The 22,264-nt window shown below is 47.9% G+C and overlaps 1 protein-coding gene across 5 annotated transcripts; it reads left to right on the top strand.

Moving 5' to 3' along the window:
- Positions 1-1,728: 1,728 nt before the first annotated feature.
- Positions 1,729-21,245, top strand: WDR91 (WD repeat domain 91). Of its 5 annotated transcripts, XM_069773431.1 has the most exons (15): positions 1,731-1,903; positions 3,648-3,827; positions 5,305-5,512; positions 6,365-6,447; positions 8,631-8,755; positions 10,744-10,921; positions 11,201-11,359; positions 13,255-13,454; positions 13,903-14,053; positions 15,528-15,622; positions 15,951-16,119; positions 16,911-17,019; positions 18,553-18,665; positions 19,430-19,627; positions 20,564-21,245. In XM_069773431.1, exons 1-15 carry the CDS (start codon positions 1,781-1,783, stop codon positions 20,726-20,728), a joined length of 2,256 nt encoding a protein of 751 aa, XP_069629532.1. In that variant the 5' UTR covers positions 1,731-1,780; the 3' UTR covers positions 20,729-21,245. The 5 variants fall into 5 exon arrangements, with proteins under 5 accessions (XP_069629533.1, XP_069629532.1, XP_069629534.1 ...); XM_069773432.1 differs by lacking the exon at positions 11,201-11,359 and having other exon boundaries at positions 1,729-1,903; XM_069773433.1 differs by lacking the exons at positions 5,305-5,512; positions 6,365-6,447 and having other exon boundaries at positions 1,732-1,903.
- Positions 21,246-22,264: the final 1,019 nt, after the last annotated feature.

The raw sequence follows: 22,264 nt of genomic DNA, 5'->3' as shown, positions 1-22,264 counted from the left end.
CTTTTCAGTAGCATTTTGGGTCAATTAAATAGTTTCTTAGTTTAGTAGAGACCAATAAGCAGTACTAGTGCTTTTTTCCTGACTTACTTTTCCAGAGCGTCTTGAAGACAGAGTGCACTTCATAACGCTGAATGAATTACTTCCTCCCCTACAACTTCTTCTGTTCCTACATTCACTATTCTGCTTCCTCATGGGATCCCTTGGTTTGTTTCCAGAACACTATAAAGAAGCCACAAAGCTATAAAGAAGCTGCAAAACCCCTGTAATAAAAGTGCAGATAAGGCACATGATAAACCCATGACCAGAGACTACAAAGTGAACAATTTGCTTACGCTGAGCTGGCAGCTTTAAAGTAAAAGAGATCCAGGAAAGCTGCACACAGTGAAATTACACACACACTGGCACCCATGAAGATACAGTGATCATCCTAATAAACCTGTTTAAATTTAAACATACCCTTGTATAGTAGCTATGCATAGAGAAATAGTGACTGCTCCGCACCTTTAAGGCTGAGTTGTCTGGCTGGGATAAAACAGCTTCCCGCAATCCGCTGAAGAGTCTTGCCAGCGTAGCCCGGTGGCGTGCCTGTGCCAAGCGCCGCTTTGCCACGTGGGGTTCCACCTCCTGCAGGTGTGTCAGGGGACTGGGATTCACTCTGGCATGTGTCTTCCTACAGTCACCAGCTGTCTCCATCAAAAGCTGCAATGCAACATTTACTTCTACTGAATAAATATGTAAGTGAAGAAAAAGAAATCTTACAGCCTGCGTAGAGGACAGACAAAAAAAGGAAAGCTCAGGGTGACTAACAAGAGCACTCCAGATCATTCTTCCGTAGGAAATAATGGGGTTTGAAATCTTCTCTTTGCCTGGAGGATGCCATCTGTAAGTACTGACTAAAACCTCACCTACTGCTGATAAACTGAGCTGCACGAAACACAGCCGAGACAAACCTCCCACCTCCTGCACCCTTCCCCGCAACGCTTTGATGCTCCATTTCCATGGGATATCCAGGGCTCGGCTTCACAAAGCGCTGAGACTCCTCCGCTCCCACCGACGGTACTAAAAGACAGACTTCTTCACAGCATCGCCTTTTTTTCCCCCAATTAACTGTGACATCAGAGCAGGCAACGATAACCAGACATCTACATGCGTGACAGGGCCAGATCCACGCCCAGCCGGGCCCGCTGCAGCCACCCCGCCGGCCTGACAAGAGCCCCAAGGCGCCCGCCTCAGAAGCCCTTTCCTGGCAACCGGACCGATGCCCCCTGCCCTGTTACCGACCGCAAGTACGGCCTAGAGGTAAGAACGCCTGCCCCTGCTGTTTCTTCCCGGGGAAACCCGTGAGGGCCCCACGCCAGACGCCTCCGGAGGATCGACCGACCGGCCGGTCCCACCACGCCACGCCCGGCCCGGCCCGGCCCGGCCCCCTTCTCATGGCCGCCTCCGCGCCTCTGCCCGCCCGCGCCTAGCAACACGAGCCGCACGTGGCGGAGGGCCAATCGGCACGCAGCCGGCGCCCGGCGGCGGCCAATAAGGAAGCGGGAAAAACGCGGGCTGTAGGCGTAGCGTGTGTGGGGGGGTGAGCGCAAGGAAGAGGCGGGAAAAGGCGGGCGGGCCGTGCGCATGTGCAACGGCGGGGACTACAAGCCCCGGCGTGCCTTGCGCTGGGCGGGCGCGGCAAGGCACGCCGGGAGCTGTAGTCCTCCCGGCGCTGGGCCGGGCCGTTCCGTTCGGGGCCGGGCTCCCCCGCCCGTGGGCGGGCGGAGCCGGCGGCTCCCCCATGGCGGCGGCGGCGGAGCGGACGGACGAGCTGGTGCGGGAGTATCTGCTCTTCCGCGGCTTCACCGCCGCCCTGAAGCAGCTGGACGCGGAGATCAAGGCGGACCGGGAGAAGGGTTTCCGGGTGAGCGGCGGACGCCTGTCAGAAGTGTGTGGGGGGGCCTTTTCCCGGCGGGGCGCGGGTACCCCCGCGGGCAGGACGCAGGTCCCCGGGCAGGCCGCGGGCCGCCCTCCGCGCCTCAGCTGCGGCGACTGCGGTGAGGGGAAGCGGGACCGGGGGGCGGCGGTGAGCCGGGTTGGGCGGCGGGGCCCGGCCGCGCCGCGCCGCCGGCGGGACCCCCCTGCGTGGCGGTGGCGGGGGCCGCCGCCCGGCCCGGCCGCCGTTCTGCCCGCGCAGCCTCCCGGCGGGGAACGGGGCGAGAAGACGGAGGGGGGACGGGGACACGGGGACGGACAAGGCCTCCATCCCCTCGCCTGGCTTCCCAGCCGGGGGCCGCAGTTGCCCGCTCGCTCGCCCACCGGGCGGCGGTCTGCTCGGCCCGTCCGCGGACCCCACGTCCGAGCTGGAAATCACCAGAGGATTCGTCGGTCCGTGGGGAGGGTGAACGGAGGAGACGCGCGTAGGAGAGGGCAGCGGCGGCTCTTTGCCCGGATCTTCTCTCGGGCGTGACATTTGTATCCAGCGGCTTTGCAGCTCCGCTCCCTCCTTGGGATGGCTGCAGCAGCAGCTCGCTTGCGAGATGCGTGGAAGTCGGCGGAGAGTTTGCCAGCCTCGAAAATACGGTTTCAGTCCTGTCTGCGAGCTCCGTGTTCCTGTAGCAGCAGTTCTGGGCAGTGAATGTAGTGTTTTGAACGGTTTTGAACAATTTTTCTTTAGCTGGCAGTACAACCACTGCCTTTATCATTCAAAAAGTATGTTGCTTTTATTTTTCAAACACCAGCTCTTTGCTAATGCTTAGAGGTCAGCAAATGCTTGATTTAATTGGAATTATATTGTCCAAGAAGGGACTGCTGGGGTCACAGACTTCAGTTTCCTTTATCTGTAGGAAGCCGCAGAGGTGGAGGCTGGATGATGTCCTAAGACGTTCACAGAGGTAGAGGCTGGATGATGTCCTAAGACATTAACTGATGACAGGGGAGCAAACCACGTATTAAACAACTTTGATAGTTGGATTTTGTATAGGGTGCAGATTTTTTTCTTCTTTTTTTCCTGGTGCCTGTCTCGGCCATCAGAAATCACTGGATGAAAAATATATTCCCACATCACCATTCTGCCTTATTCATATTGCAGAAATGATTTTCAAAGAGACATAATGACAAAAAAAAATTCTGTTGCAAACTTTTATGCATGCCTTGTTAGTAGATGATATTATTAAAGATAAAGGTACTTCAAAGATTGCAGTACACTGGATCTTTCTTCCTCTTTCTGTTGGCTAAATACAGGTTTTTTTCCTTTTAGTCTAAAAATAATACTATTTTCCGGGTGCTGCACTTGAGTTTTCAACATTTAATCACATTATTCCTGTTTCTTCATTATCAACTGGCTTTTAAAAGAAGCTGAAAGTTTTGCTTACTTGCAAAAAACCCCACCAACTGTGCTTAATAAAACGTAATCTTTTTGTCAAAATCTGTTTGGCTATGTCCTTTCATGTTTCTTTCTTTTTTTTATTTGAAGGGTGCTGCAGAGTGGAAGAATGCTAATAACAAAATGCAGAGTGTTTCCAGGATTAAGAAAATAGCTAATGCATAAGTGCTGGATTGTAATATTATTTGTGCAGTTAAAGTTTCTCAGCATTAAGTGACAGAAAGTCTCTTGTGCCAGAAGAGCCCTCATGTGACTGCAGTCTTCCCCGTTTTGCCCTCTTTAGGTAGATAAGATAGTGGACCAGCTGCAGCAGTTTGTTCAGAGCTATGATCTGGCAGCCCTTCGGGATTACTGGAGTTATCTTGACCGACGCCTTTTCAGCCGTTTGGAAGATGTGTACCGGCCAACAGTGAACAAGCTGAAAACCAGCTTATTCCGATACTACCTCGTCCATACTGTTCAGGTAGTGTTTGATTTTTAGGCTTCTGTTTTAAAAAGATCCTGGTCTCTGAAACCAGAGCAATAAAATATTCTTGTGAGCCTCTGACAGGCCTGGCATGTAAGAGACAAGCAATTCATGTGTCATGTATCAGGAGTGTAGCAAGGAGTTTGATACAGACTCACATGACAAGCTTGTAAACAGGATAGAGAAGCTTGGGCAAGAGGGAAATATGGTTAGCTGGGAGCAAGATACTTGTACTCAGACATGAAGGCACGTCCCCCTCAGACAGGATGGCTGTACTGCTAGCTCAGTCCTGCTCAGCCTCTGTTAATAACTTGGATGCTGGGACAGATCACAAGGTTTGTAAACACCTCCTTGTGGGGCATTGCCATGGGAACAGAGGAGGACAAGAACAGTGCTCAAAGCAATCTTCATAAGTTGAAGAAACAGGCAGAAAAAAGCCCCAAGCACCTGTGTGTAGGCAGGAGTCGTCAGATACTCCGATGCAGAATAAGGAGCGATTGAGCAGGCAGCAGCAGTGCTGGGAAGGGCCTTACTGCAGCACTGGGGATCAACGGGCAGGATTGTCTGTATTCCTTCTACTCAGCCAATCCTTCCTGGCACCCCAGCTCTTAAAGCATCAAGGGAGTTGGAGGGCCCAGAAGGAAAAAAGGTGACTTGAAGTTGGTGGAGTTGAGTTTTAGTTTATAAGAGAGGGGAGAAGTGGGCTTCAAATCTGTACAAGGTAATGTGGGAGAGAAAATGAGTGAATGTTTTTTGTTTGCTTTGAATAAAACAGAAAATAATGACCTTAAAATGGAGCAGAGATTATCTCGTTGAAACCTTAAGAAAGTCAATGGAATATATTACACAGGGTAGGCTTTGGCAAACAGAATAGACAAATACCTGTCAGGAATTCATGTTCCATTTCTTACGACTTAGAAGCATGTTTCCTCCTTGATTCCATTTCCTGACTGAAAATCTTTAATGACAGGTGTTGGTGGAGAAGTCGAAATCTAATGCACATTTCTGGAAGTGTGTTTTTTCATGTTTTGTTTTGCCCTGTGCTTACCCTGAGGCATGTCTGTCCTTCTCTGAATAATGTATCAGATGGAAACCTTTTCAGCCTACATCTGCTGTAGACTTGGGTAATTTGAAGTACACTTTGGTCCTATGTATGAACGTTCATGTCTTGTGTCAGTGCACAAACTGCACTGGTTTAGCTGAAAATCAGTGTAAGTGATTAGTTTGATTTGCCTCAGCCTTTTCAACAAGACTGTGGTGAGTAGAAAGAAGGTCAGATCAAGTGCATTTGTGAGCATCTCTTAGCGTATTTGAGAGTCTTTTGTTGCCCGATGAATCTGTTAACTCTAACCACTTGCCCTGTTGGGTGGTGAAAGTAGTTGTTAGTGTGTTCATAACACAGAGCAAATATTCTTAGAACCCATGTGGTGGCATTAATGGAAGCATGAGCTCTGTTCTTCTTGCTATGTTTCAGACTGGCCGCAATGACAAGGCGCAGGAGTTTTTCCTCAAGCAGGCCTCTGAGCTCCAGAACCAGGTGGAGTGGAAGGATTGGTTTGTCCTGCCCTTCCTCCCTGCCCCAGACTCCAACCCCACCTTCGCCACCTATTTCTCACGCCAGTGGGCAGATACGTTTATCGTGTCTCTGCACAACTTCCTGAGTGTGTTGTTTCAGTGCATGCATATCCTTTTTTGCAAATAATAGTTAAATCTCCCTTGCCCTGGTGTTATGCTTACTATTGACAGTGGTGCCAAGAATATAGCATTACAGAATTACAGCAGTATTGCTGCTTTCAGGTGATTGTTTAAAGCCAAGACTTTGTAGGAAGTTGGTGTTTACCAGAGGATGTTGGAATAGTTATTGTTCAATTATCTGATGATCTATTATATTCCCTGGGTACAAGCAATTGTGGTTGTTGCTAATGCTGAGCTCATCCCTATGCTAGTGACTAGAAATCTTGTCCATATCTTGTTCTGAAACGCTTTTCCTTTTTGCTTGGCCTGGTACAAAACAGGTGTGCATACTTGGGTCATAGTCCATAACTGAACTAGCATCTCCTGTTAGACCCTTCTCTGGGTACATATGTTGACAACATTGTTTAGTGACAGCTCACTGTAATAGGGTAATTCAATGTTAGCAGAAATAACAGCTTTTGTCCCACACTACGGAGTTCTGACCTTGTCTGTTTGCTGATGGGCAGATTTACACTGTAGCTGGAATACAGCTCATCTTGAACTGTTTCTTCAGTGTACACTAATGCAGTAACATAATCTGTCTTGTCCTCCACTTCTGACATGTAAAAGGAAGAATCTAAAAATCCTTGCTAAGCCTACATGAAATAGTTTGTGCAACAGTAAAGTACAAAGAAAGTACAAAGTTGGCTCGGGTAACTAAGCTGTTACTAGTCTTCTGGCTTTGCACATACTTCTTGCTTTGCTGTTTTACAGTCCAATGGCTAGTATGGAGTACGGGCTTTTAGAATTAAGCCAGGTGCACACAAGTTCTTGCATTGGTTTTCTTTAACGTTCCTCACCAGTTCCAGTCATTTTGAACTTTGAAGCTGAATGTCTCAGGAGCAGTCTCATACAAGAAGAAAATGAATTGTTGCGGCATAAGGTCAGAACTGAAGTCACTCTTTAGTTGCTGACTGTGTGAGGCTGTTAGTTTTGTAAAATTGGTTCCATCCATTCAAGAAGGTTGTAGCTGTTCAGTTCAGTGCAATTATTCCAAGGCAGATTCTTCTGTAAGTCCTTTGTTATTTTGGTTTATCTTTTCAACTGTCTCCAGCAAACTTAGGGTTGTGATCATATCATGAAATGTCTGTTTAGGGTATTAACTGTCCCTCTGCTGGAGGTGACTGTCTCTCTCCCTGTGCTATCTGACAGGTGGCTGCATACTGTGCAAACTGCTTTCCTGCTACACTGCAAAGTCAAGACAAGCTGAAACTAGTGGTGGGTTAAGGGCATATATGGCTGACTTTGCATGGAAACTTCTGAATAGTATTCAGTCACTTCCAGGTTTTAGCTGATGGAGCAACAGAAACGGGCAATAACTTCTGGCAAAAAGGCAGAAACTATTACTTCTGAAATGGCTGCTTCACCATGGTTGAAGTGCACTTAAAGCAATTTAGATCAACTAATGGAAATGTTGTGAATGTCCGTTTCCCAATTCTAGACCTTAGAGTAAACCATAAGAAGGGCTGACCGGTTCAGACAAAATGTCGCCCAGCTCCACGTCTGGTTTTTGACGGTATTGTCAGCAGATGCTTAGAGAGAGGGTGTAAGAGTATGTAGCACAGGTCAGTATAATTTCTTGTTAGGAGAGATTTCGGAAATCTACAGTTTAAGAACTTTCTAAACTACAGATCACATGTGGATGATCACATACAAGTGGGAAGCCTTATTCATGTAAGCAGGACTTTAGTTTCACTTCCTCAAACATATCAAGTAAAAGTTCGTTCTGTATGAATACTTCAGTAAAGTGAGTTTTGTGCTTTGCCTCTTGTATTACAAAACATTATCTTGTATGTTGTGCTTCCTGTTTCAGCTGTTTTGGTAGCTGATCAACACTGTTCGTTTGTCCTAAAAATGTTGAAGTAAAATAGAATAATTGATTTCAAAAAGGAGGCTTTTTTGCGAAAGAAAAGCGAGGTTTGTCACTGTGTACTGTATGGAGTCACTGGATCAGGCAAACTTTGACAAGAGGGTTCTGCAAAGATGGTCAGTGAATAGGGACAGCAGGATAAGGTATGTTTTGAAGTAGAGCTCTTTTATTTCCTTCAATTTTGTGTTCTGTACTTTTAGTCAAATTAAAGCTGTTTTTTGTTTGTGGTATGTTGATTGATATTACTTACAGACTGGGTAAGCGTTCTCTGGCAAATAGGCAGAGGTAAAACTATAGACTTTCCTTTTTGGAGAACTGCTCAGGTCAGAAAAGGAAGCAGCCACCTATAGAATACAGGTTTAAATAAAAAATGGTGTGAATAAACGTTGAATTTGATGCTAGTTGAAATTAAGTAGTGATTCTGATTTCACTGTTGAAACAATGCATATATGTGAACAGCAAGCTGGATTTCTAAAGCTCCTTTTTCTTCTTGTAATTTCTTTCCATAAATACTACGGTAAAAGGAAAAAGAAGAATTATATCTGAAAAACAAATGTACAGAAGCAGAAAAGCCTGAGGAACTCTTCATGTGCAGAGGAGTCACAGGCATAAACCACATCCGTCACAGAAAGCTGCATCCTGAGGTTCCTCTCTGCTAAGGGGGAAAAAGAAAAATTTCTTTCTCCATGATGTGGAGATAAATCTCCCTGTCATGCTTGGGAGGGAGCTGGGCAGGGTGTGGAGCTGGATTTCAGGGTGACCTGATGGCGTTGGCCTCAGTGCACCCTGACAGCTCACCAAACCCTTGGCTGTGGGAAGAAGATTACCTTCTAGGCTCAGTGCCTATACATCACTACTGCCAGTCACATGCATTGCCCTGGCCTTGAACTGCCTGCATGGAGTGCCTGATCGGCTCTGCCCTGGCTGGCTCTAGTTTCCCAGCACCATTAGCGTTCCTACAGCAACAGCCCAAGGAGAGGTGTGAAGGGTTTTAAGTAAGCTCCAGTTTCATGTGTGTAAAGTACTGATTGTTTTGACTGCTTGGACTAATGTGATGCTCAGCCAGTCAGAGCAACTTTCTTCCCTCCCCACCCTTCTAGGGCTGTTGAAATAAAAGGAGTAAACTACTACAGCAAGTGGGAAGGAGGTGAATCTCTGTGACCCTCTGTTTACTTGGCTGTCTTCTCTTGTTGTAGCTGTTTGCTTTGCAGGCTGAATCCTCCCGCATGAAGAAAGAGGAACTGGAGGTGGAACAAGCAGTTGTGCATCACAAGTTGCCTGCATACGTGGCCAACATGGATCGACTAGGGGACTCTGAGCTGTGAGTGCCTGCAGGGGAGGAGCTGGGGACAGGCTCTGCTGCTTTTATTGGGTCAGGGAGGCTGCTGGAGGGTCATTTCCTTGTTCCCTGCCCTGGGAATCAATGCAGAAAGACATCCCGGCAGAAATTCTGGTTACCAAAGTGGGTTTAATGGCAGAATTCATGACAGGCATCTCCCCTGCTATTTGGGAGAGAGATTTTTGCCAATCAGTGAGAGCCCAAGAACACATGGAGGTGATTCTGCTCTGCTCTCAGCATTGCACCAAGGCGTTCTGGGCAACCAGGGCACTGGTAGCAGTACAATACCTTGCAGTATTGCTCAACTGAAGTGGATTCTCTCTTGACTCCTATTTACTTTAGTGCCTGCGGTGCAGTAGGTGAATGCCCTGTGTTGTTTTGTAGACACTGTTACTGTATGACCCAAAGGGCTCATTGTTACGCAGAGATGCTTTCTTGCTCTTGCAAAGTCAAGGCAAAAAGGAGTTTCTCTTCTGCAAGGCTCACTTACGCACAGAATTCCCCATAAAATTGCTGCAGTTAGTGTGTTTTATGGCTACATCTATTGTATTCTTATCTGTGGAAATTAGGCAGCATGCACAGTGATACAGCTTGTTTAATTGTTATTTAAACTCTTACTTTCCCCCAGTACACAGTCATGCAAAGCAAGTCTGTGTGTTTGAATTTATTGGGTTATTGAGGTTTTGGGTCTTTTTTCTTGCTTTAAAGGGATCTGAAAGTAAAAGTAGCTTAGCCACAGGGTATTAATAACACTGCTGGGCCTTTGACTTTCTCATGTGCTTTTTTCACGTCTATTCAGACAGGAGGGGGATTAACAAATTATCCTGCTGACAATGACAAATAGAAGTTGTAGCAGAGACCACACACAAAGTCTATGTTATAGTCTAAAAGTTGTCTGATTAAATAGACTTCAGTGTCTGGTGAGCTATCTTGAGAACTGCTCTGCAATCTCTGCATGGGGCAGGCTACAGAGTTTAATTTGAGGTTTTTGTTTGTTTGTTTGTTTTGTTTTGTTTTGTTTTTAACTACTCTGTGTGGAAAGCCCTGATGTTCATCTGCACACGTGGGGGAGAGTGACATGAGGGATGGGATAATTTGTTCCCATAGTAATTTTTGTCCATTTGTATTAGAAGAACTTGCCTTAGAAGTGGCATTTCTTGTGTGTGCAACTTGTCTCTTAGTCTGGGAGCCAGTTCTGGTTGCTTTTTCCATGTCTCTGCTCAACCCAAAGCCCAACTTTGGTAGAACAGTTCCTTCATAGAAGAGAGGATAGACACAGTGCAGATGATTGTATTCCCCTTCCCCTGGGTGCTGCTCTGCTCTGAGGAAGCTGTAGCAGAGTGAGGTCAGACAGTTATGTTCTGGGAAGCAGCTGCTGCTCTTGACGTTGTGGGGTGAGAAGGGAGGTGTGTGTAATCATAGAAATGGACCTAAACTTTCTTATTTTCTTTGGATCTGGTTTTTGAGATATCGAGGGCCTGTGCTTTAAAATTGCTGAACATGACTTGCTGAGTAACTAAGGGTGTTCAGTGAAACTCTGGATACTGAATGCCTCTGGAAGTAGGTCTGTTTTATGCCTTGAATTGGGAATCCCAGCTGAATAGGTTCTTTGGAAATCTGGATTCCCCTGCCTTTCCCTTAGGGTCTTTCTAAACTAACCAGATGGAGTGGAAGGAGTTGGAGGTGGCCGTACAGGGGATTCAGCAACAGTTGAGCCCACTGTCTCAGTGGCATCACTGAGAAGTGAGCTTTGGTTACAGTAATTATAATGATCTGCCCCAGGCACTAACAGGATGTTTTAAAACATTTTTTTTAATGCACAGTGGTCCATCGGCTTGGAAAGGAACATGTGTCCTCCAGTGGTTCAAACAGCCAGCACTTCGCTTGTTGGGTGGTCTTTGATCAGGTTGGCTACACTTTCATGTTCTGTTTGGTGGTGTTTTTTGTTTTTTGTTTTTTTTTTTAATTAGTGATATGACCTGCAGCCAGAGGAGTACTACACATTCTCTTCAGTCCCGGGGAGGCTTTCTGTCCTCTTTTCTTTCTCAAAGTAAAAAGGGCCCTTCCAGACCACCCCATCCAAGTGGGGCATCTCCAACGCAGACTGGCAGTATGCTGCTAGGGAAGAAAGAACCAACAAATCACCAGGTAATTCTCAACTCTGTTAGTTGAAAGGTGCTCAGTATCCAAGGAATTAACTTGCAGCACAGCACTGCTCCAAGCTTTTGCTTCCACCTGTAAAAAAGGAGATGTCCTTTCCTTCCTTGCAAGTGTATGCTGGGTGTGAATGCAGTGCAAGAACAGCTGCTGTTGTCTGGGGGCTTGTGAAGCCCTTGCAGGTGCTTGGTTTCTTTGCCTCCTCTTTTGCTCTTTGTTCTGCAGCCTAGCACAAGTGTAACTTTGCCAAATCACTCCTCTGCCTTCCAGAGTGCCAAAGGAAAAGAAGGAACAGTGAGCTGTAAGGACGGGAAGAGCCACTTCAGTGGGTTAGTAGCAGGCGAGTCAAGTTCCCTGCAGCAGCGGCAGAAGCGCTTGCAAGAGCATGGGAAGGAAAGGAAGGAACTGCTGTCAAAAGGGACCTTTCAGGTACCAGGCAACACTGCAAGGCTGCGAAGCGGAGGGCTGGTGTTTCTGTAGTTTGTTGTGCTAGGTGGTAAAACAAGTGCAAGTGTTCCGGTTAAGCTTCTGAATTGCTACTCAGCTCTAACTGTATCAAAGGTTAATCTCTGTAGTTAATCAACTCCTTCCACACTTGGTTTATTTCTGTGTCCCTGGAAGGGAATCAGTATTGACATTTCAAATGGAAGAAGAGTTGTCTTTTGTCATGATCTTTTCAACAGCCTGGTCTTGGGGAGGGTATGTTTCCTCCACCTTAATGGTTATATTCAAAATACCTTGTTATAAACCCCATTCCTTAGTGGCAATGGGCTTCGCTCACCCATCCTGCCCAAGTGAGTTCTCTCCTGTGGGTTCTTATGCTGGTTTGTACAGGCTCTGTGTGGGACAGATAAAAATTGATAGAAAGTTTTCCTGGGTAGGAGTGGAAATATCCTTTGTAGCAATCTTAGCTTTTTGAAGATTTTTGCACTGTATATTGCAGTTTTGCCTGGGGGCGTGCCCTGCTTTCTAGTCTAATGAAATGATAAAACTGTATTCTGGATTTTAACTGCTGAAGGTCAGCAGACTACTTCTGTTCACCTGTGTTTTGTCTGGCTTTCAGCAGCCATGTGGTCAAAGGATACAGAGCGCAAGAGGAATGATGGGAGCATCTCAGCTGTGTTTATTTTGGCTGTATGAGACACTCTGCCTCGGGGGAGAGACAGTGCTGAGGGACTGTTGCTTATTGGCCTGTATTTGTGGCTGTTCTGTGTTGGGGAGCGCTGCTTTAGGGAGGAGATGTTATTCCATGACTGAGCATTCAAGGCTACGAGAGAATTTTTTTTCTCAATGCATGTGAGCAAAAAGGAAACTGAAAGGCAGCACTGTTTCTTTCACACGAGTGTCATTCATTGGTTGTTACCTTCCCACACTAACTAACACAGAGAGAGGCATTCTTGGATTTATCTCCCAATCTTTTCCAGCTTTGTGATTTCAGATTATTTGATTATGCCGTGCTTGACCCATTGCTTAAGATGTGAAGCTACTGTAAATAAGGCAAGGGTGTGTTAGGGAACAGGGATTCAAAACCATCAATACCAATACCATTGTGGGGCATTTCATCTTCAGAGGATGGTTTAGCAAGGGAATGCTTGCAGATGTTTTACTGGCTTATATGCTGTGTCTGCTTCTTGTTCAGTTTCTGGTGGCAAGGGAAGACTAAGCTGCTTTCAAACACTTCTGCATGCTGCAGCGCAGATCTTGTCTCATTCAGATACCTTGACCTCCTAGAACTCCATTTGTTCTGTCTGCCTTGTCAAATTGGGTTTTAAGCTTTTGGGCTCATGTCGACTTTACCATTGTCATCAGTCAGTTGGCTGCCATGGTTGCCCCATTGCGCACAGACTAAATCTCTGGCAGACAAAGATAATCCATCCACTGGGGCTCACCATCCAACAAGAGATTTTGTCCAGGTTTACTGAACTGCATATTACACAGACTTAACTTAAATGCAAGAATTCCTTGAAATATGTTGATTTGCTTGTGACACTGTGCTCTAATGGCATCAAAATGGGCCTCTGATATCGGCTGAAGTATGCCAAACAGATGTTGTGGTTCCTTTAATTAATACAGGAAAGCGTATGGCTGGGCACATGGAAGAGGGATATAAGGGACTCTACAACGAAGGAGGCCATATTAAATGGTGCAATTGTGCAACACACTATCCTTGTTCTCAGAAAGGTCCCTGGTAGGAGGGGTGTTGAACTGACAATGCTTCTCTTTCAGTGCAGCTTCTTGGGTTTTTTTCTCCCAGCTGGGGTGGCTGAAGAGCTTGATCTGGAGCTTGTGCTTCCTTGTATTTCACATAGTATTTCTTCCTTCAGGGCCAAAGTGCTGAGAAGAAAACAGATATTAGCACAGCTGAGACAGAGCTGTGCTCAGAGCTGCATGCTGAGCAAACAGAGACTTCAACCAAAACGCCTGTCAGCAGTGCAGAGGCTGTGGGGGTCCGGCAGGAGCAGCCTTTCATCGTCCTGAGCCAGGAGGAGTATGGGGAGCACCATTCATCCATCATGTACTGCAGGTAGTGGACTGGTAGAAGAGGGCTTTCTCGTACAAGCTGCTGTAGAGGACCAGCAATGTCTGGCATCTTTCTCCCAGCCTCTGTTCTGTCCAGCACATTGTGCATGTACTCTCGGTTGTAGGGCAGTTGAGTTGGTGTGACTGAAAATAGCCTGTAGTTTATGCAGTGAGAATGGATGGAGATTTTTGTGACTGGGAGAAGCCAGCCAGGAAGAAACTCTCTGGGAAAGGAGGATCATATTGCTTAAGGGCGCTGTGCTTTGCATGTGGAGCTTGGTGCGCTTCATTGTGCCAGTTATTGTGGACTGAACGGGAGGTGGTGCAAGGAAGTTCTGATTCCTGCAGAAGGAATTGGTGTGTGGCCAGGACGGGAAGGATTACTGAGTTATCTACTGGCATCTGAGAACTTTAGGGAGAAAAATATCCAATCAGTTTCCTTCTGCACATAGGGTTGATTGTTCTGGTCGGAGGGTGGCCAGCTTGGATGTGGACGGGGTCATCAAAGTCTGGTCTTTTAACCCCATAATGCAAACTACAGCTTCATCCATTTCCAAATCTCCGTTGCTGTCTCTGGAATGGGCGACCAAGCGTGATCGGCTGGTGAGTAGTCTGCATGTGGAGGCTCGAGAGTCACAGCAGATGATTTGGGGCTGTGTTGCTATGTGTTGCACATTAAATTCTAGACAGATGCATTGTGGATAAGATCAGGGCAAAAGTTAGTTTCTACTTCAGTGGCACATGGGGACCTGAAGCCTGTAGCGTCTAAGAAAAACTAGAGTGGGGATTGTGCTCTGTATATTGAGCAAGGAATTCCACCTTGCAGTAGGTGAACCACCACTGGTTGCCCTGAGAGAGAGAGGTTCCCAGGCTACAGTGTGGGTACAGCTGCAGGATAGAATTAGCCCCTTTAAGAGAAGTGCCTGTCTTCAGGCAGAGCAGGCAGCCACTTGTAAAGGCAGGCAGAGGCAACCAGGTACAACAGCCCATGGGAACCCTGCAACAGGGAGCTGTGGAGCTTTACTCACACCCTGAGCCACAAGCAGAGAAGAGAGAGCAGGGGTGTGGTGTTGGCATTCTACTTGCATAGGTGTGAAAAGGGCTCCATGGCCAGTTTTATACTGGTGCCTTATGACTTGGGGGTTGGTGTGTGCATAAGGAGCTCGGGGCTTGTTTAAATACCATGACAGTTTAAGTGTTTCCCATAGCACTTTTCCTCTAGTTCTGTTACTAGAGAGGAGCCTTAAATTATATGCATTCTTCTGAGTCCTAGAACTGTTGCTAGTGTTTCATGCCCTCCCTTGGTGAACAGAGAGGGCTGTGTGAGAAGGCAGGCCTGCAACTGAGGGAATATTCCTTACATTCTGGTGCTGACAATGTGTTGCTGCTAACCCCAAAATGCCACCTCTGAAGAGCTGGTGCTACAGCTTATCTCTTTCTTTTCTTTTGCTCTTGGAAAGGAGGCTGTCCACGTAGTTGTTCTGATGTTTCTTCTGCTTTTATTTCCTGCTTGCTGAAAGAAATGTTCTTCTTTCTGAAATATATGGGGATTCAGCAGCAAATCAGGCTCTGAAGAGAGAAGGATCTGGCTTGCTTAATTTTCTTGGATAATGCATCCCTCCATGGTTTTACTTTAGATCTAAATTGTAGCGCCACTGATAAAGCATGTGTGAGCCCTTCTGAATTTCATTCTCCCCAAGGCTTCTACTTGGTTTTCTCTTAAACTTAGATGGTTAATTCTGTTACTCTTTCCTTGCTCCCCTAGATAATGAGACTGCACATAGGTTTTGCATCCTATAATGTTGAGCCATACTCTAGAAAGTGGCTTTTACTCCATCTTGGTGCCTATCAGATCTTCTTCTCACTGGAAAGCAGTGCTTTTACTCTGACTTCTGTGGCTCTGGGGTAGTCCTTCTCAGCGTGATATGTAGAGAAAGACAGGATGTACCCTAATGGAGTGACATTTAATCCAAATGCATAAATAGAAAAAAATTTACTCTGTGTCTTGATGGTTGTTGGACAGAATCATTGTACTCCTCACTCACACTTCTTCCATCTCCTCCTTGCTGGTTTCAAGCTATTGCTTGGCAGTGGGGTTGGGACGGTTCGTCTTTATGACACAGAAGCAAAGAAGAATCTCTGTGAAATCAGCATTGATGAAGACATGCCCAGGTAACTCTGGAATAGTGATTTTTATATGTAAATATAAATGTTGTTGGTTCTGACTGTGAAAAGGTAGGTGAAGTCTCAATGTTCCTGCTGCTTTCCTGAAACTGCAGGACTATCTAGCCTTCGTCCAGAGGGCAGTCCCTGTCTGAGCAGTGTAAAACTGCTCAGTTAAATGGGAGACACTCAAAATCTGTCTAAGCACATGAATCCTGCCCTCCTTTACAGTGCACCCTGTCTTGCAGGGTCTTAATGGTAGAGATCATAGGCAAGTATTGTGTTTGAGGCAGCTGCTGGAGAGAGGCAATTCAGGATCATGTTCGCTCTGTTTCAGGATCCTCTCGCTTGCCTGCAGCCCAAGTGGTGCCTCCTTTGTCTGTTCTGCGGCAGCCCAAAGCCCCATCTCCCACATTGGCTTCTCAGCAGTCAGCTCTGGGGGCAAAAGCATGAACCAAGTTCCTGGGAAGCTGCTGCTGTGGGACACTAAAACAATGAAGCAGCAGGTACTTGCTGAGTTCCTTTTCTTTCTCAGTCTGCTTGCTGAGAATGAGTGTCTTCTCTTTCAGTGTGTAGGAGCTCTCTTTCTAAATTATGCTGACTTTCTTTTTCCCCCCTTCCTCCTTTCCCCTCTATCACATGCAGGATAAAAATGAATAATGTAAGTAGCTGCTGGGTTTGGATGGGGTTTTTCTGTTTTGTTGGTGTGTTGGTTTTTTTGAGGGATTCCTCAAAATAGTCCATAGCCTTGTTTCTCTCCTGCCTGCACAGTTTGTGACTGGAAATGTCCCAAGAGGACTAAATGACGCTTTGCTCAGGCTTTCTCTGGTTGAGCTATACTGAAGGGTTTTCTTTGCTATTTCCCCTGCCCTCCCTGTTTTTAAGTGAAGTGCTTCCTTCAGAGGTTTCATCTCATGTCATCTTCTCCATTGTTTTGATTTAGATGGGTCAGACTCTGACAGGGAATCTCATCCCATCCCTCACCTTTGCCCTTAAAAAATACTGTCCCTGTCGTGTAGGAGAAAGCAACATACTTAAGCTAATGCCTGCCAGAAGCTGGTTTTGCAGCCTTGAGGCCATGGCCAAGAAAGCTGTGGCTTGGCTGAGGTGAATTGTTGGGTTAGTGTCATAGTAAAATGCAGCTGCCAACCTTGAAGTCTGTAGTCACAAGAGGTGTAGGGCTCCAAACTGGAGGAGTTCTTGCTACTAAATACCGTCTTCCCTCCCTCCCCTGGAGATCAGCTTCTTGGCACCCCCAGCTCCGTTTCTCAGCATTAATGCAGACTTTCCCTTCCAGCTGCAGTTCTCCCTGGAGCCTGAGCCCATTGCTATTAACTGCACAGCCTTCAACCACAACGGCAACCTGCTGGTCACCGGGGCTGCAGACGGGATTGTTCGTCTCTTTGGTACGGCAGAAAAGGACCTGGGGGTGTTGGTCAACAGCCAGCTGAATATGAGCCAGCAGTGTGCCCAGGTGGCCAAGAAGGCCAATAGTGTTCTGGCTTGTATCAGAAATAGTGTGGCCAGCAGGACAAGGGACCTGATTGTGCGTTTGGACTTGGCACTGCTGGGGCCGCACCTCCAAGACTGTGGTCAGTTTTGGGCCCCTCACTCACTACAAGGCCAACCTTGAAGTGCTGGAGCGCATTCGAAGAAGAGCAACGAAGCTGCTGAAGGGTCTAGCGAACAGGCCCTGTGAGGAGCGGCTGAGGGAACTGGGGCTGTTTAGCCTGGAGGAAAGGAGGCTTTTGGGAGGAGACCTTATCGCTCTCTGCAACTGCCTGAAAGGAGGTTGTAGCAGGGGGGTGTCGGGCTCTTTTCCCGAGTAGCAAGCGGCAGGACAAGGGGAAAGGGCCTGAAGTTGCACCAGGGGAGGTTTAGATTGGGTATTAGGAGAAATGTCTTCACTGGAAGGGTTATCAAGCCCTGGAACAGGCTGCCCAGGGAAGTGGTTGAGTCACCATCCCTGGAGGTATTTTGAAGACGCGTAGATGTGGTGCTCGGGGACACGGTTTAGGGGTGGGCTTGGCCGTGTTGGGTTTACGGCTGGACATGATGATCTTTTCCAACCTAAACGATTCTATGAAATTGGGCCGTGAGGTGGCCCCTCAGTGTCCCCAGGTGGCTACTCCTAGCACCTTTCTTCTGCCAGCAGCGAGGCAGCAGTGAGACATGCCTGAACACCAAGGTGGAAGCTATTATCTCTCCTCCACAATAGCTATCAGGAGTCAACTGACATAAACTTTCTCTGGGGGACATTGGCTGGAGACCCTGGTAGTGCTGCTGGATTTGTTGTTTCCTTCTTGCTGAGGAGCAGAGTTACCTTGCCTTTGAGCCATGTGGTCTTGCCTGTGCCATATAGCAGTACTACTGCCAGAGGCTGAGTCTTGAGGAAAGGAATTAATGTGTGACCTTCCAGTTGAAGGCAAGGGCTTCACTTCAGTCCTCCTTCCCTAAGCAATTTCTGTTTCTCAGGTTTTGTCCTCTTCAGCCTGTCCTTGTGATAAAGGCAGTTTGGGCCTCCCTCTTCTGTGAATGAGGGATCTGCTTCTGGCCCAGGTGCTGAGCTGGAGGTTGCAGTCCCACGTCTGTGGGAGGGTAGAACCAGCAGCAGCTGTCAGGGTGGACAGGATAGCAAGGGGAGGAGAAGAAGAAAGGTGGCAGTGGGGCTTGGATGCTGAATGTCTGCAGTTGACAGTGAGCATGTGAGCAGCCCTATAAAGCTGGAGGAAGAGGTGACTAGTTAGAGGCGATGATTTTTGTGGCCAGTGTAAAAGCCACATGTTGGAGAACAAGCACAGGGTGCTGGCATCGGATTGGGCTCCCCCAGACTGATTTAGAGGGCTGGGACAGAGACCTTATGAACGTAAAGGGCCTCTCTGTCTTTACCTCAGTTCTGTGCATCTATGAGGAGTGTTCAGTACTGGTTCTTCCCTCAGATATGCAGCAGCACGAGTGCGCCATGAGCTGGAAGGCACACGACGGGGAAGTCTACTCCGTTGAGTTCAGCTATGATGAGAACACAGTCTACAGCATAGGCGAGGATGGCAAGGTAGGCTCTGGGTGACCTTCTACTGGTCGGCTGGCAGTGAGATCCCTTCTGAGGTCTTCTCCATATGGTGGGGATAGCAGTAAAAATACCCTCAGGATCTGGAGGATCTGTGGGCTGCTAACTGTAATTTTAGCTGTGCAGCACCACCCTGCTGCATACAGTCTGCAGAGAGAGTGGCTAGAAAGCATGTTAACAGCTGGAGCTGTCTTGGACCTTGTCTGCAAATCCTACTGTTGGCGACATCCCCTTCCTATGGAATCCTATGGAAAGTGAAGATGACCTTTCCATGCCCCTGAGATCACCACATTTGAGATCTGGGATCCACCAGGGACCAGATCCTTGACCACTTTGCATAAATTTCCTTATCAGCAGCTCCCTGTTGCTTGTAAGAAAGGCTTCAATTTCTGTGGTTCCAGTCTTCAGCAGTAGAGGTGTGGATCCGGGAGGGAGACTGCCTAAAGGTGCGGGTCCTTGGCTGATGCCAGTTAAGTGAATTCCCACCAGGATCCTGCATGCAGTGTGGAAAGACACATAGGCAGCAGTGCTTGTGGAAGCTAGAGCCTCTGTGTTTGCCTGGATAGTAGGCACTCTTACAGCTTTTGCAGCCTGTGTTTTGTAAATACACCCACTTAGATATAGATGTCAAAATGCCATCCTCTGTTTGTGAGGAATAGCCACTTTGCTTAAAAACCACAAATGGCCTCTCTACTTTCATCCCAGTCCATTAAACTATGCGCTTTTGTCATCTCTTTTTGTCATTCTAGTTTATTCAGTGGAATATTCACAAAAGTGGCTTGAAGGTGTCTGAGTATGATCTTCCCAGCGAAGCTACGGGTCCTTTTGTTCTGTCCGGGTACAGTGGCTACAAGCAAGTCCAATTCCCACGAGGGAGGCTTTTTGCTTTTGACTCTGAGGGCAACTATATGTTGACGTGCTCTTCTACTGGGGGAGTCATTTTTAAGGTAAGTCTGAGAAGTGACAGGAGTACTCTTACACATCTGTACAAGCTCTTGTTGTTACAAGGCTGCAACAGCAGCTGCTGAAGTTCTCAAGCAGCACCTACCCATCCGTGCTCTGTGCAAGTTGCTGCTCAGTTTCATACAGCGTGTGTTTTAGCAGTGTGTGGTGCTTAGCAAGTGTTTGAACCCTCTGTAAGCGTCTGGCCCTCTGTATGTAACTAGAGTATGTGTGCTCTGTGTTCTTAAAGCTTAGCTGCAGGAGTTTTCCTTAGTACCCAAGTGCCTAGGACAAAGTTTTAAATTTTTTTTTTTTTAATATATTGATGCATGCCAGTTCAATGCAGAATGTGTGATTGTTGACTGATGCTCACGTTTAATCTGCCTTATGTGCTTGCTGATGCTATGTTAGTCCCAGCCTGATTCTCTCCTCTTACTGTGTACTGAAATGAAATGAAGGGTAAGGCTGAATGGTTCCAAGTACCCAAATTTCTGTGCCGCAGTAACAAGCGGTTACTGATCGCATGCCCCTTGCCTGCCTCCTCTTGAGTCAATGCCCATCAGTATAAGCCACTGCAAGGCAGGTTAGATGGAATTTTTACTTTGCATCTGGGGCATTCAGAACACCCGCACTAACATGAGCTCTAGCTTAGGCTTATGTGTTCTTCATCAGCGTGTGCTTTTAGCCTGCCCTGTTCAATTGCTGCAGCTCAGCTGATAGCAGAAGCTGAGCTGCTTGAGACTGCGTGCTTCTGTTGTGAGACTGGAAATTTGCTTCCTCATGCGTGCTACGTACATCTTGACATCTCTCTGATTTTTCCACTTAATTATGTATGCTGATGGGGATATGGAGTCTGTAGCAGGCTTTGGCTTCTCCTGTGGGTGCACTGCCCCCACTGCAGAAACTTGCCTCCTTAAAACCTTATGCTTTCCTTCTTGTAGTTGAATGGTGAGGAAAAGGTTCTGGAGAGCTGCCTTTCCCTGGGAGGACACAGAGCTCCCGTTGTCACAGTGGATTGGAGCACGGCCATGGACTGCGGGACCTGCCTCACTGCCTCTATGGATGGGAAGATTAAATTAACAACCTTACTGGCTCAAAAGTCTTAACCTGGACAGTGCTGAAGGGAAAGAGCAAAAGACTTGACCAAAACAGCGTTAACTCCACAGGAACAAACTGCATGGGAGAGAAGGCAAACCACAGTCCCTCTTCTCATTGTAGCTTTTGCCTCTTGACAAAAGTTAAATACATTTGCCAAACCACTGTGCAGTAGAATGCTGGTATGGGACTGGATCAGTGGCAGCGCTGAAAAATAAGTCTTCACTGATCCATAGTGGCAGCTGGACCCACTCTGTTAGGGAGTCTTGAGTAGCATGTGGCTAGAAGGCTGCTGGGATCACGTCAGGGGTTCTGCAGAAGAAGGTGAGGTTGGAGGAGGCATGCATGAGGCAGCACAGTGCACGGTGATAAGATGACTCAGACTGGAAAGGCCAGTGCAAAACCAGAGTATTCTTTCAGTATAGCATTTGTTGTTGTGCTTTTATTTTTTTTTTTTTGTTTGTGTGTTTGTTCAGGTTCCGCCCCCCTCCCCCCCCAAAAATAAAGAAAGTACTCCCTTGCACTTGATTCCTGTGCTCTGTTCAGTTGTTGCTGCAAAACATGGGGAGGGTGGATGGGGCAGGGATGTGCTCAGCAAGTCTCCTGCACGGAGAAAAGACCCTTGGGCTTTCACCGGGTGCTTCCAGCACTGACACCCACACACTGAGGGGAACCAGCGCAAGACATCCAGGAACAAAAATAATTGCATTTGTTTGGATGTATTGTGTTCCCTTGGGGTAGATGCCTGCTACCAGCTAGAGGAGAGATCCCTAGTCAGACTTTTTGAAATGCTTGTGTTGGAGTTCAGCAGCTACATAAATGCCTGGCAGCTACCTGATGGTGGATAGGAGGAGGGGGGGCCAGAACCAGTCTGGTCATGTACAGTGCTCTCTGCCACTGGAGCCGTCTCTTCCCCCTGCACCCCCCCAACATCAGGGGAAGTGCTGTGCTCGGGTGTTGCATCGTCTTTGAATGGACTGCTAAGCAGCCAGCTCTCATCTGCTTGCACATTGCCGTCGAGCTCACCGGCCCGACTTCTTGGTTCGCCCTCGGCGCCGCCACCTCCCCAGGCGCTCGTCCGTCCCTCCGGGCTCTCGGCTGCCTTCCCCGGGGATGGCCCCGCTCCCCTCGCTCGTGCGGGCCGAGGCTGGGTCTGCCCCGCTGGCTGCGGGGACCCCCTTCGGCTCCCCGTCCCTGAGGGAGCAGCGTGCCCGCGCTGCTCCCTGCCAGCGGTCCCTGGCCGCCCTCGCAGGAGGAAAGGTTTTTTCCTCGGGTCGAGGGGGGTTTCTCCCTGCTGCGGCTCGTGCCCGCTTCTTCCCGCCTTTCCCCTTGGCAGGCTGCAGGTCCGTCAGGTCCCTGTGGGATCTGCAGAGCTCGCCCACCACCTTCTGCCCAGACCCGCGGGAGGGTTGCTCTAGAAAGGAGTCTGGCAACCGGTTATTAGCAGTCGCTCAGTGCTGGTCCCTGACCTGAGCACCGTCACGGTTCCAGCCTCCGCAGAGGGAAGGGACATGGACACGTGCTCCCTGCCGGAGACGTCTGCAGGA

The sequence above is a fragment of the Haliaeetus albicilla genome, chromosome 28, assembly GCF_947461875.1.
Source record: "Haliaeetus albicilla chromosome 28, bHalAlb1.1, whole genome shotgun sequence".
In the NCBI taxonomy this organism is placed as follows: Eukaryota; Metazoa; Chordata; class Aves; order Accipitriformes; family Accipitridae; genus Haliaeetus; species Haliaeetus albicilla.
This window is presented reverse-complemented; position numbering and strand designations above follow the sequence as displayed.

Coding starts and splice junctions, on each gene's coding strand:
- WDR91 (XM_069773431.1), top strand. CDS start 1,781: ATGGCGGCGGCGGCGGAGCGGACGGACGAGCTGGTGCGGGAGTATCTG. Junction 18,666..19,429: donor GCATAGGCGAGGATGGCAAG/GTAGGCTCTGGG, acceptor TTGTCATTCTAG/TTTATTCAGTGGAATATTCA. Junction 19,628..20,563: donor CTGGGGGAGTCATTTTTAAG/GTAAGTCTGAGA, acceptor TCCTTCTTGTAG/TTGAATGGTGAGGAAAAGGT.